The following is a 13,942-nucleotide window of genomic DNA, read 5'->3' as shown; positions in this document are numbered from 1 at the left end:
AAAAAATTAGCAGTACGACGAAAACACAAAAATATTGCAAAAACGGGCATTTCTACTCTCCTTAGCCATGATAGAATTAAGAAGGTAAAGCCATGGCTTGGATCAATTTCGGCCCATAAAGAAAAAAGGAGCGTAGGGTCAAAATCGAACTAAGTCAACCGAAAACTCCTTAATTCCTCTACGAAGAAGCCAGCCGATGACTTAAGCCAGTCAAAAAAGTCCTTTATGTACTCTCACCTTTACGTATCTGCACCTTGTTTTCAAATATTTTTCAAAATACTTCTTCGAACAATAGGTTTGTAAGACAATTCTTGGTCCAAATGGAAATCATTTCAGATCATTATTTTTAGTTTATTATCCAAAAAATAATTTATCAAAAGTTTTAATTTTTAAATTTAAAATTAACGGATCATGTATTTTTTTAAAATACCTTCTCGACCGTGCATTCAAATAAGATTGACACTACCATTCCACTATGCCATGTTAGCCAAAGGGGTATCAAAACACTGCAGTTATCGGTCTTCCATGGTTAGACATTTTTCCGCTTTGACATCGTACAAATGACAGCAAGCAGCAGTGGTGGTGGTCGTTGCAGTTTTCTCTGTTAATTTTTCGTACAAATTTTAAGTTAAATAAATAAATCGTTTTGAAAACTCAAAAAATGCCCATTGACGATGACAGTGATTTTGAAGATGGATCCGAAGTTGAGAAGCCAACAATTACTCCACATAAGCCAACTGCGACGCAAGAAACAGACGAAGATGTAAGCGAATTGCCTAAAAGTAGGCTACGACCTTCAATTGAAAAATTCATTGGAATTTACTTTGAATTCTAGGAACAATTCGATTTGGATGACCTGCTCCCATCCATTGGAGAATTTGGCAAATATCAAAAGTTGCTGGTCTTTGGAATATGTCTTCCAGCTTGTATACCATGTGGTTTTTGTGCTTTCAATCAACTTTTTATGGCCGACACGCCCACGGATTATTGGTGTCGGGTACCAGAATTACTTAACATATCATCTGTGGAGCAGAGAAAACAATTGGCATTGCCTCCAGATATGGTAAGATGATGAATGATTCATGTCCAAAAATTTTTCATCATCTGACAGTTCCCGAAATTTTGTGGAAGCCATATTGTATGTGACATTGACATTGTCAGAGTGAAAGAGTTGATGAACGGTATGAAAGAGATAGATGTAGGTGATTTGTTTACATTTCAAAACAAATGTAATATAAACAATTGTTGTTTACATACCGGTATTTAGAAGAGTGGAGGAAAAAGGCGAGAGACAAAACGATGAGATTAATGCGAGGTGAATGCCTTGAGCACGTGTCATTTATGGGGACTGAAGGAGAGAGTGCTTAAAAGGAATGTGTGACTGGCTCAAGTCATCGACTGGCTTCTTCACAAAATAACAAAGGATCGTAGGGTTAAGAAGTATAAATTATGTACCGAAATTGAACTAAGTCAACCTAAAGCTCCATTGTTCAAAGACATAGAAGTATAAAGATGGGACAAGTCAGAGTCAAAATATTGTCACCAGGTGTAAATACCTCTGTTGTTACGATATCATAACAACATAATCACCAATGTTAAGTTGTTTTAGCAGCAAATGCATATTCAAACGTCAGTGAGATGCAATTTTTAGTTCAAATTTTGGTTTACACAAAATTTATTCTTAAATTGCTCTGTAAATATAATTTTTATGCTAACATGTCACTGTTGTGAGAAGCGCCTCTATATATTTTTCACATTAACTATTTTTCCATTATGCATTTTGTCCAGTCTTACCATTTTAGGTCTTTGCATTGTTAATTTACAAAGAAGCCAAACGATGACTTAAGCCTGTCAAAAAAACGTTTTATGTATTCTCACCTTAAAACACTTAAGGTGGGCTTCTTCGTAGAGGAACAAAGGAGTTTTAGGTTGACTTAGTTCGATTTTGACCCTAGGTTCCTTTGTTCATTTCCGAAGAAGCCATGCGATGAATTAAGCCAGCCAAATAAGCGCTTTATGTATTTTCAATTTTAGTCTCTACAAGGTCAACCTAAAATCCGTTCTACGCTCTTTTACATTTTACAAAACAAAAAAAACAGTAGATGATTTATGCCAGAAAAAAATGTTCTTATGTATCCCCACGTTTACTCCATTTTTTATAGTCCTACACCAATAGTGCTAAGGGTATTATGTCTTTGTGCATTTGAGTCCATTTATGTATGTCAGTCCGTCCGTACGTCCTTCTGTCGATGTATTTTGTTAACAAAATACATGCCGCATTATTATCAGAATAATGAGAAATTTTCCAAGCAATATTTGTTCAGCCCACGGACGAACCCTATTTGGGTTGAGAGGTTCAAAATTTAGATATAGATCCCATACATATCATCAACCGACTTCGGGTTAATTGTACACCAAATGGCAGATATCGTCCAAATGGCCTGAATTTTGCACATCCGACCGAATTCAGTCTAGAAGTAAGTACATCAATTTGAAGAAAACGGTTCAGATATCGCTATAGCTTAAAACTACTTAAAAATATCTCTTTCAAATTTTATCGAGATCGGATCAGATTAAGATATAGCTCCCATGTATATATTTATCCGATATCAGGTTTACTGTCCACCAAATGGCTAATTTCAGCCCAAATGGATTGAATTTGAGCAATTCCGACTAAATTCATCCTAGAAACAAGTACATCAAATTTGCGGAAAATCGGTTCAGATATTGCTATAGCTCCCATATACAGGGTAAGATGAAAAAACTAATAAAAACCAACTTCAGACTGCTGTCATTTCTAAGCCACTCGTCCAACAGCTGTTAAAATTATTCCAGTGACAGCTCATTGTAATGTTTACAAGCGTACAAAAGCATTTTGGTGAGAATTTTCCAGAAAAAAAGTTATTCGTGATGGAATTCAAGCGCGATATGTGATTTCTTTATTTGGCTGGACAACCACAAGAGGCTATCGTTAGAGCACTCCAGCATTTAATGTGACTAAATCTTTTGTGCTCGGTACCTTAAAACTGGTAGCGTAGCCCGACGTCAAGGAAGTGGACGGAAGAAAACAGCAACATCTGCAGAAATGGTTCGAAAAGTAAAGAAGCGGACTTGATCGAAACCCGCGTCGCAGTGGCCGAAAATGGCTCGTGAGCTGAACATATCGCAATATTCCATTCGGCAAATATTGAAAAATGAGCTCGGGGTAAGTGCAGGAACTTACATCGAACAAAAGGAAATAGACTCAAAAGAGCCAAGAGTTGCTTCGCTGGGCCGAAAGTGGTGAACTGCCGAATTGGGTTTCTCCAATGAGAAAACATTTGTTGTCCAGCAGTTCGTAAACAAACAAAATGATCGTGTTTACTTGCCAAAGAGGTCAGCTGAAAATGTGCACCTTCGGTTGGCCACCAGAACTCAAGCGGCGGCCATGGTAATGGTGTGGACCGCCATAACAGCCGATGGTCGCTCTGTGCTCGTATTAATCGACCGTTGCATCAAAATAAATGCCGAATATTGTCGCGAAATATTCTGGAGGGTGTATTAAAGCCTTGGGCACGCAAACAGACCTTGAACATTCCAACAGCAGTTGCAGTATTTTTTATCTCACCCTGTATACACCCACAACAAAGATATTTGATACCGGGCATCAGATACTGCTCGAAAATATATCTGCCAAATTTTATCGCATCGGTTCAGATTTTTATACAGCTTCCATATACATCTTCATCCGATTTTACGGTTATTGCTCACCAAATATATCGGTAATAGATTTTTCATATTCAACCGAATTTTACCGGACCCCGACCGACTCTTGACATTCCCTTTCGAAATGTATTATTCATATAGAGAATTGCATTTGAAATGTGGAATAACTCGTTATTTCTCTTTTACAGGATCATCACACCGGTGAACATAGTAAATGCTACAGATATGCGGTCAATTGGTTACAACTTCTTGAAAATACCACCATTAATGACTTGAAACCGGACCCATCTTGGCCAATTGAAAAATGCGAGAGGGTTGGGAATACGATACCACCGAAGTGTGGTCCTCGATTGTAATCGACGTATGGAAGGCTCCTTCACTAAACAATTAAATCAAACAACTTAATCTAAGGCTTCTTTTCTAACTTTCATAGCAATCATATATGTGTGTGTGTGCGTAGGTAATGCTAGTTTTCGAAAAAATCATTTCATTCCCTAAAAATGCTGTGCACCTTGTGGAATCTATGACGAGTTATTTTAACGTTTATTCTCTTTAGTATGATTTAGTATGTGACAAGGACATTTATCCCACAATTGGTTTGGCAGCCCTAAATGTGGCGGCCCGATTGGCGTGTATTTGTTTGGTTTGTTAAATGATCGTGCCGGTCGGAGGACATCGTATTTCGTTTGTTTGGCCACATTACTGATCGGCAGTCTTATTACATCGATAAGCAAGGATTTTTGGACATGGGCTGGAAGTCGAGTTATTGTGGGTCTAACCATACCCGCTGTATATCAAATTCCATTTATTATATGTGAGTATTCAAGAGATAATTTTAAAAATTATAGATCTAATTGATATTGAAAATTTATTTAAAAAAAGGAAATAATCAAAGGAAGATTTTTTTTCGAGAAAAAAAATTTTTTTGATTTATTACACTGTGCGACAAATTCATTTTTTTTTTTTTTTGAATTGCTGGATAAACTCAGTAATGGTGGGAATACATCCTTTATGTATTCCCACCTTAAATAGTGAAAGTAGAGCTAACAAGTAAAGAAGCAGCTAAGTTCGGCCGGGCCGAACTTTTAATACTCCGCACCATTTCGAAGGTGCAATTCGTTCGAAAGATAGCGTGATTGCTACAGACAAACAGACGGGCATCGCTAAATCGTCTTAGAATTTTACGCTGGTCCAGAATACATATACTTTATAGGGTCTATCATGAATATTTTGAGGAGCTCCAAATGAAATGACAAAGCTAATATACTCTCCATAGAATGGTGGAACGTATAAAAAGAGAAGACACATGTATCGGCACTATTTATCAATATTGCGGCGGTGGGTCCTACGATACCTTAGTCTTGTTAGTTAATTTTTCTGCTTTGGGGACAGCATATCCCAGATTTGGAGCGTGCCAGGATTGAAGCAAATCGCGGTCCAAAATTCTGTTCGGTTTGTCAAAACATCATACACCACAGATCTGCCTGGTTGCGATATAATGAATGCAGAGAATACGTGTAGAGAATACATGCAGAGGGTACATTTAAGGAATTGTTCCCAACTAAGCCGGTTGGGAGACTACCTCCAAAGGGATTTAATTTCATTGTGCTGCAACAATGTAGTTCCTGGCGATTCTGCCCCTTGGTCTTCAAAACGCCCGAGTCGTTGTCGGAGTGTTGAACCGACAACATCAAACCTACCCGAAACATCTTACGCCACATGTTAATGTTCCAGTTCCGGATTATGATATTTTTGGCAAATCAATTTCAACGGACTCCGAGGTAAAACTAATAGTAGAATTTATGAATCAGAGGAACATTTTAATCGAAGCGGAAAATGAATCGAAACTCAATGAAAATTGCAGCACATTACGTTGTAATGTTTACCAGAAGTGGAGGTGGAGGATTAGTATTCCGGAGCTAGTATTGAGTGATCCGTTCATGGGATGTACGGGAGTAGAAGTCAAGTGTGGAACTGCTGAGGTAAAGGTCCTTAATATATACATCCCGCCTTTTAACACCGGTGAATCGCGTTAACCACGGAAAAGCTTACTGGCCAGAAATCAGAGAATTCACCAATCTACCCTTCGGAAACTGTCCAACACTCCTGATGCTCGGGAGCAAAAATGGTTTTCCAAGACATCAACAAAGCTGCAGTCGCTCTCTATATACCTTATGGTCTATCACCATATATGAGATCAAATTTCGCAGCAGATGCAGCAGGACTAGCGAATGGGGGTGATGAGCTCCGGCGAGTCAAATCTACTGATGCCAGAATCAGCGAACTGGCAGTGAAAGTCAAAAGGTTAAGAGGAAAAAGTGGCTAGACCATCTGAAGTGTTGCAACATTGGAACCGATGTGAGTAAGCTGTGGATAATCGCTATCGGCAAAATGATGATAAGTCTTCAATAACTGTTAACGAAGTAACGGTGGCTGATCCAAAAATGTTCGATGTATATTTTGACCTACAAATTGTCGAGCGCCCCAAGAGTGATGATGCTAAGCCAAGAGTACTACATCGTATAAGATATGTTCCCACCACTGATGTATCACCAGAGTATACTAAGACTAAGTCATCCAAGCATTAGGCCCGGACGGAATGTCAATGGTAATATTGAAACAACTGAATACACCGGGAGTCGGGTATCTTAGTCCTTAATCAACCGCCTAGAAAACAGGCTGGGTGGTCCCTCTACTGAAGCCAAACAAGTATGAAAGCAAATGCGAATTATACAGGCCAATTTCGCTTTTGTCACCAGTGGCAAAGACTCTTGAGGTATTGCTCCTCTACAGCATCGGTGGCCAACCATCAACACGGCTGCCGTCTGCAACAGCATTGTACGCCACATCCACACATATTATTCGAAGATTTAACCAGGACAGGCCGAGCTATATATGTAGTGGTCTGTGGATAGCTATGCGGCTCCAGTGTGATCTACGAATACGAGTACAACACACTGGAAAACCAGTGAAGAAAGTCTTAAAGTCGGGCGGGGCCGACTTTATGATACCCTACACCACTTTGCTAATTTAGTAGAGCTCCACATAACAATTAAAAGTTTTTATGGGAGAATACAATCATACACCCTATGAGTATAATTATAATTTAAAGTTCAAAGGACTAAATATGCCGAAGCATTTGTCTTTTAAATTCGGACTTGTATTGCCCATTTGGTGCACAATTATTTTGAAATCGGATAAAGATATATATGTTAGCTATATCCAAATCTGAACCGATCTCGATAAAATTTGGCAAAGATATTTCCGAGCTGTATTTGATATATTTCCCTGAATATCGTTGTTACAAAGTGCATTTTACGGTTGTGGGTAACAAATATAACAAATCGGATGAATAATATATGGAAGCTATAGCTACATCTGAACCGATCTTCACCAAATTTGACATAATAGCTTCTAGACTCAATTCGGTCGTAAGTGCCAAATTCCATCCCATTTGGACAAATATTAGAGGTTTGGTGCCCAATAAAAGGTAAATCGGACGAAGTTATATATGGGAGCTATATCCAAATCTGAACCGATCTCGATAAAGTTTAGCAAATGTATTTCTGAGCTGTATTTAAAATATTTCCCCAAATATTGTTGTCGCAGAGTGCATATTACGGCGGCGGTGGACAAAAATAACAAATCGGATGAACAATATATATGGGAACTATAGCTATATCTGAACCGATTTCGATCAAATTTGGCATACATATTTTCAGGCCTAATTTGAGTGTATGTGCAAAATTCCATGCAATTCTGGCTGATCTTACACGCTTGGTGCACAATAAATGGCAAATCGGGCGAAGATATATATGGGAGCTATATCTAAATTTTGACCGATTATCTCCAATTTCAATAGGGTTCGTCCTTGGGCCAAACAAATGATCTGTGCAAAATTTCATCTGGATCGGGCAATAAATGCGACCTGTACATTGTTTACAAAAATACATGGACAGACGGACGGACGGACATGCATAAATCGACTCAGAATGTGATTCTATGCGGATCATCAAAAGGAACTATGAGTCTATCTCGTTTCCTTTGCCTGTTACAAACAAATGCACAAACACATAATACCCTGACCACCTTGTGGTGTAGGGTATAAATATTCAAACCCGCCAGAATGCCGCTCAGGGCGCCTCCTCATGACTCCAGTGGACAGTGTACATAAGAAAACGAAGTTTTTCTCTTACGTCAGCATAATCATATGCTCTATGAGTCACCCTATCCCTTATGGTGGACAAAATTCACCCAGGTGTGGCAGGAATGACATGCATGATCTACAGAGAGAGGTCCAACGATACAAGACTGAGTATCTATTGATTCTGATAAAGTCACCGATGTAGTTAACCATTACAGTATGAATGTCATTTTTATACCCTCCACCATACATAGTATGGAAGGCATATTAAGTTCATCACTTCGTTTGCAACTAATAGAAATAATAATTTTAGACCTAACAAAGTATACATATTCTTGATCAGCGTAAAATTCTAAGGCGATTAGCCCTGTCCGTCCGTCCGTTTATCCGTACATCTGTTGTAATCTCGCTATAGTCGAAACAAATTATGCTAGGAAGCTAAAATTTTCACAGATCAGTCTTTTGTGTGCTTCAGGTCAAGTTCAAAGATTGACTATATCGGTCCACGATATCGTATGGCCCCCATATAAATGTACCTCCCGATATTCGGTTTTTTTGATGTTTTTAGGCAGATTTTCAATGGAATTGTCTGAAATTCTACACAAGGATTTCTTTGTGGCTACTTTTCATTAAAGTGGTATTTTTCTACGTTGTTTTTTTTTAATTATTCAAGATCCTTCAAAATTGTGGATGGTATTAAAAGTTCGGCCCGACCGAACTTAGCTGCTTTTTTACGTGTTAGCTCTACTTTTATAATGTGCACAGTGTTAGTTGGCCAACAATTATTAAAATTACACTGAGTACAGAATTTTATAAATACATTATTTCTCTCCTTCCTCTCTCTCTCTCTCTCTCACCATTACAGCTCTCGAGCTGGTCGGAGAAAACTATCGTTCATTTGTAACCGTTATGACGTGTACCTTTTACACCTCGGCTATTATGATATTATCCGTTGTAACATATCTAGAAAGGGATTGGGTTAAACTCTCCTACTACACCTCTGTGCCGTTCTATGCTTATTTTCTCTACCTATTCATTATGCCCGAATCACCACGTTGGCTACTGATGAGAGGAAGACTTGAAGAAGCTCTAAAAATTCTAGAGAATATGGCAAGGGTAAATGGTCATGAATTTCCACCGGTTATTAAAACCAAATTAGAAGCTCAAATTTCGCGTGACAAATTAAAAGAGAAGAAGAAGCATGTGAACGCTGGAGTTTCCGATTTATGCAGGTAAGGTAAAAAAAGAAACAAATCATCAAAATTAATAATAATTCCCGTTTACAGAACTCCCAATATGCGTTTGAAGACCCTGCTTATTACCCTTAGTTGGTTTGCCAATGAAACTGTATATTTGGGTCTAAGTTATTATGGCCCCTCTTTGGGCAGCAATCAATATGTTAGCTTCTTTTTGTCGGCAGCTGTTGAGATACCAAGCTACTTGGTATGTTGGTATCTCATGGATACATGGGGACGGCGCTGGCCTTTGTCGTTATCCATGATTTTGGGGTAAGTATATATGAAGAGAATTGAATTTAATAGGAGTCATTCATAATCTTGTCATATTTTTTCAGTGGCGTAGCCTGTGTCATCACTGTAATGCTTCCCGATGATGCCGTAGATGAGACTCTATATTTGTATCTAATATCCAAGGCATTGTTATCAGCTTCCTTTTTGATTATCTATCCTTTTGCCGGCGAACTTTATCCCACACAAGTTCGAGGTATTGGTATTGGCGTTTCCAGTTATGTCGGTGGTCTAGGTCTTATTGTTATACCCTTTGTTACATATTTGGTAAGTACTGATTAATTTATAAAGATTTAATCTATTTCAGATTCGAAGGATTAATTGCCAGCTTCAGTTTTTATACTCTACAACACTATGTATTGGGGGTTTTATAAGTTTGGTTGAGCCAACATGTTTGTAACACCTCGAAATATTGAACCGAGACATAGGATGTTATATATGGACCTTCCTTTCTCGCCGAGCTGTGTCAATCTAGCTATGTGTGTCCGTCCGTCTCTCAATATTAATTTGTATTCAACCTACAAGTAACAGTTATGTACCAGTTACAGTGGTACATATTGGTGTTTGGTTTAAAAATAAGGCTACTTTAACAGACTGTAGCCGGAGATCTTCTGGAGTGAGTAGGTTTGGTGCATCGTATTGTGCTAGCCTGTACCACACGCCGGGCATACGTCACGCACATTATCGTACCCAGTACGAATTGAGACGACTACACCAACCTCGTTTGTCTAGGCAGCTGACGTTCTTCAGCTGCAATGGATGGGGGTGGACTCCGAATACGGCTTGATCCCGTAATTGCTGATAGCAATTGCATCTGTATGAATGCCACTCAGACCTGCCTGATAGGCTTCTTGATCTAGAGGTTCTCTCTTATAGCGTTGGACCTTCTCGTGTATGTCCTTGCTTAGACGCCTTGGTGGGGGAGTTGTATCCATCACATGATGACACTCACGATAACACCCAAGCAGGTACTGCAACGAAAGCATATGATTATGCTGACGTACGGGAAGGACCTTAGTCTCCTCGTTTAGATGGACCACTGGTGTCATGAGGAGGCATCCTGTCGCAGTTCTTGTTCCTACTTTTCATTTTATCGCAGATAGCTGTGGCTTACGCGGACGACTGGAACATGTTGACCTCTAGAATCTTGTGACACACTTCTCTTGTTCGGGTGGGGGAATCTTCGTTTACCACGCATAATGTGGAGCAGTCAATCTGCTCTGCCCCTGATCATTAACTAGGACGGAATACCACAACTCATAGTGGGCAACCGACTTAATCCGGAACAATTTCTGAAGAGCGCACATCATCTGCATCCATAGCATCGCACCGATACAATTCTGTGTTGGATGGTGTTCTGATAAACAGAACAGAACCAATCCAGGGTTTTTCTTCGATCCCAGCATGGACCTAAAGAATCCGGAGAAAAATAAACAAACACGAACATGTTTGGCCGAAATTGGGTTATTGCTATATCTGGTCAATCCGGTATTGTAGTACCCGTTGCCGTGGTAAAAGGAGCCTGCAGTAATCGGTGTCGTCGCCACCCCACCTTGAATGGATGGCCCTTATGTTACTGTGACCTGTGATAATTCCCACCGCAAGTTTTAGGTCTAATTTCGCTATGATGAAGATAAGCGACCTAGTTCTCTTTTTGGAGAGTGTCGGTCAAATTTTCTTCGAGACATTACATCCTCTTTCATTTAGCACGTTTCATTGAAATCTCCCGGAATAATGCTCGTACATCACTCAAAGCAAGTGGCTCAATGCTGTTCTAATCAAATTGTCGACCTCAATGTCAATTGATTCGGATCCACGTCTTGTCAGTTCCATCTGCTAATTCATTGCCTGAGATTTAACAATGGCCTGGAACCCAACAAAGCTTAAAGGATGACTTAACATTTTCCTGAATTTCCGTAAATTTAATGGTACATGTGCTTTTTAGTGCTTTCGGGGCCAGTTCAGTTCATTGATTCTATTTACTAGCAATTATATGGCCAGTTCCATCTGCTAATTCATTGCCTGAGATTTAACAATGGCCTGGAACCCAACAAAGCTTAAAGGATGACTTAACATTTTCCTGAATTTCCGTAAATTTAGTAGTACATGAATTTAGTGCTTTCGGGGCCAGTTCAGTTCATTGATTCTATTTACTAGCAATTCTATGGCTTTTCTCATAGCAAAGATCTCTGTCTGGAATACGCTACAGTCCTTGTTTTTTTGAAAGAGTATTCATGCTTCCGCAGAACACTTTCCATCTGTGGGCCATCGGTGTAGACGGCTATACCGTTGAAAAGTGGAATGTTTCCTGTCCAAATGTCCCTGCTAGGTATGTAGATGTCCAGTGATTCGAAGTGGAGTCTGGGTGATATATAGTCACTGGTTATAAACCGACTGTTACACACTTTAAAATGTCAGAATTCCCAAAGAACTGACTGCGCCAGGTAATAGAGATCTCATGTATAGTTACTTCTTATTTTAGCCTTAGTCATGGTACAATGAATTCAAAGTAGAGCAGAACTACCACATGATTTTATTTTTTTTTTATTTTTCCGGCCTAATATGTCAACTTCATTTGTTTATGTGTGTGTATTTTTTCAATAATAAAAAATTGTTCAGAAAATATTCAAATTTGGGTGTTTTCAAAATGCTTATTGCAACGTATGCATCGACAAAATCTACAGTTTTTGTGGCGAAATAAACCATAAGAGATATAGAACATAATTTTGAAAATAAATTTTGACCTTTCATTCATTTTTCGCGGTTTGAAATTATTTATTCAAAATCAATGCAACAAGTTGTTTGCTTTTTTATTGTTTTGATAGTAATTCTGACATTACAAGCCAAACAGGTAGACCTTTATACTTGCAATTTTTTCAAAGATAGCCTACCTTGTCTTCATTGTACCATGGCCTTAGTCACATTTTCCCCTCGATTTGATTGAAAATGTCTATTTTGGTTTCTTTGGCGATGGTTAACCAACAATATAAGTATTTTATTATTTTTCATTTTGTGGTGCTTTATAAACATAGTTTTATATTGGGCGCCATTTTGTCTTTGGTCGAGATTATATTTATAAAGAACCAGAGATCGAGACTACAATTTAACCCTGATTTTTTAAATATTTTTTGTAAGTCATAATCTTGCTAACGAAACCGATTTTCTATTTCCAGGGCAAGGAGAATCTCAAACTACCATTGGTAATAATGGGTTTCATGTCAATGCTGGGCGGCATTACAGGTTTGCGTTTGCCCGAAACCCTACATCATCGTTTGCCGCAAACCATCGAGGAGGGCGAAGAATTTGGCAAGGATTGGACGATCAAAAACTGTTGCAGCTGTAAGCCAGAAATGTAAGAATATCAACTTCTTGCCATTTAACATTTCCAATTCACATTACCTCTTATTTCATTTTAGTCAAACCTTAACATCTCAGCAGGCATCCTATGAAAATCTAGATGTCTTGGCATCAAATGCTGGGTCCGATGTTGAGTTGGAAATGAAAACATCCTCAGCCTCGTCATCGAAACGACATTCGGTGCGTTCACGTCCCAAATCGATTATCGATGAACGTACCCCCTTGGATGTTAATCGTCCCACTAGACCATCAATGCGAAGGCTGGTGCGCCAGATGAGTGTTATGGATACTCAGAGGACACAAGACGGAACTATGCAATTAACTCATTGGATATGAGAGGCGTTTGCGAATATAGTTCAATAATAAATATGAAATAATATCAGTATTGTATTCCTTAATCCGATGTTAAATGTAAACTTATTTCTAAGTTAATAAAGCCGCATTTGAAAAGGTAGCAAATTGTTGGCCAATAAAAAATGTTAATCAATCCGATTTTTTCGTTCATTTAAGGGACATTTTTTAGATCTACAAAATGTTTAAGGGCCCAAAATATGACCTTTGACAACTTTTTATACCCTACACCACGATTTATGCATGTCAGTTCGTCCGTCCATGTATTCTTGTAAACAAAATGCAGTTCACATTTATTGTCCGATTGAGATGAAATTTTCCAAACAATATTTGTTTGGCCCAAGGACAAACCCTATTGAAATTGGTGAGAATCGGTTCAAATTTAGATATAGCTCCCATATATATCTTCATCCGATTTAGGGTAAATTGTGCACTAAATAACCAATATCTGTCCAAATGACCTGAATTTTGGCAGATCCGACCGAATTCAGTCTAGAAGCAAGTACATCAAATTTGGTTCAGATATAGCTATAGCTCCCATATTCATATATGTTTCATCCGATTTAAGGTTTTAAGTCTCTCACATGCGTAATATGCATTCGACTGCATTGATATTTGGTACCAGGTATCGTATAGAGCTCGGAAATACATTTGCCAAGTTTTATCGAGATCGGCTAAGATTTGGATATATAGCTCCCATATATATCTTCATCCGATTTCGAGTTAATTGTGCACCAAATGGCCAAGATCGATACAAATGACCTGAATTTTTGGCAGATCCGACCGAATTCAGTCTAGAAGCAAGTACATCAAATTTGGTGAAAATCGGTTCAGATATAGCTATAGCTCCCATATATAT

General features: G+C 38.6%; 1 protein-coding gene across 1 annotated transcript; it reads left to right on the top strand.

Annotated features, from left to right (window-relative positions):
- Positions 1-521: 521 nt before the first annotated feature.
- On the top strand, positions 522-13,222 carry LOC109614531 (carcinine transporter-like). Its single transcript, XM_059124607.1, is given in 11 exon segments — positions 522-763; positions 836-1,063; positions 3,894-4,011; positions 4,014-4,066; positions 4,262-4,316; positions 4,319-4,519; positions 8,715-9,081; positions 9,136-9,357; positions 9,423-9,642; positions 12,549-12,727; positions 12,792-13,222. Coding segments are annotated over 11 exon segments (2,022 nt in total). The 5' UTR covers positions 522-661; the 3' UTR covers positions 13,069-13,222.
- The last annotated feature ends 720 nt before the right edge of the window (positions 13,223-13,942 follow it).

Source organism: Musca domestica, unplaced genomic scaffold, assembly GCF_030504385.1.
Source record: "Musca domestica strain aabys unplaced genomic scaffold, Musca_domestica.polishedcontigs.V.1.1 3, whole genome shotgun sequence".
Lineage (NCBI taxonomy): Eukaryota > Metazoa > Arthropoda > Insecta > Diptera > Muscidae > Musca > Musca domestica.
Note: the sequence above shows the minus strand (reverse complement) of the source record. Positions and strands in the feature narration are given on the sequence as shown.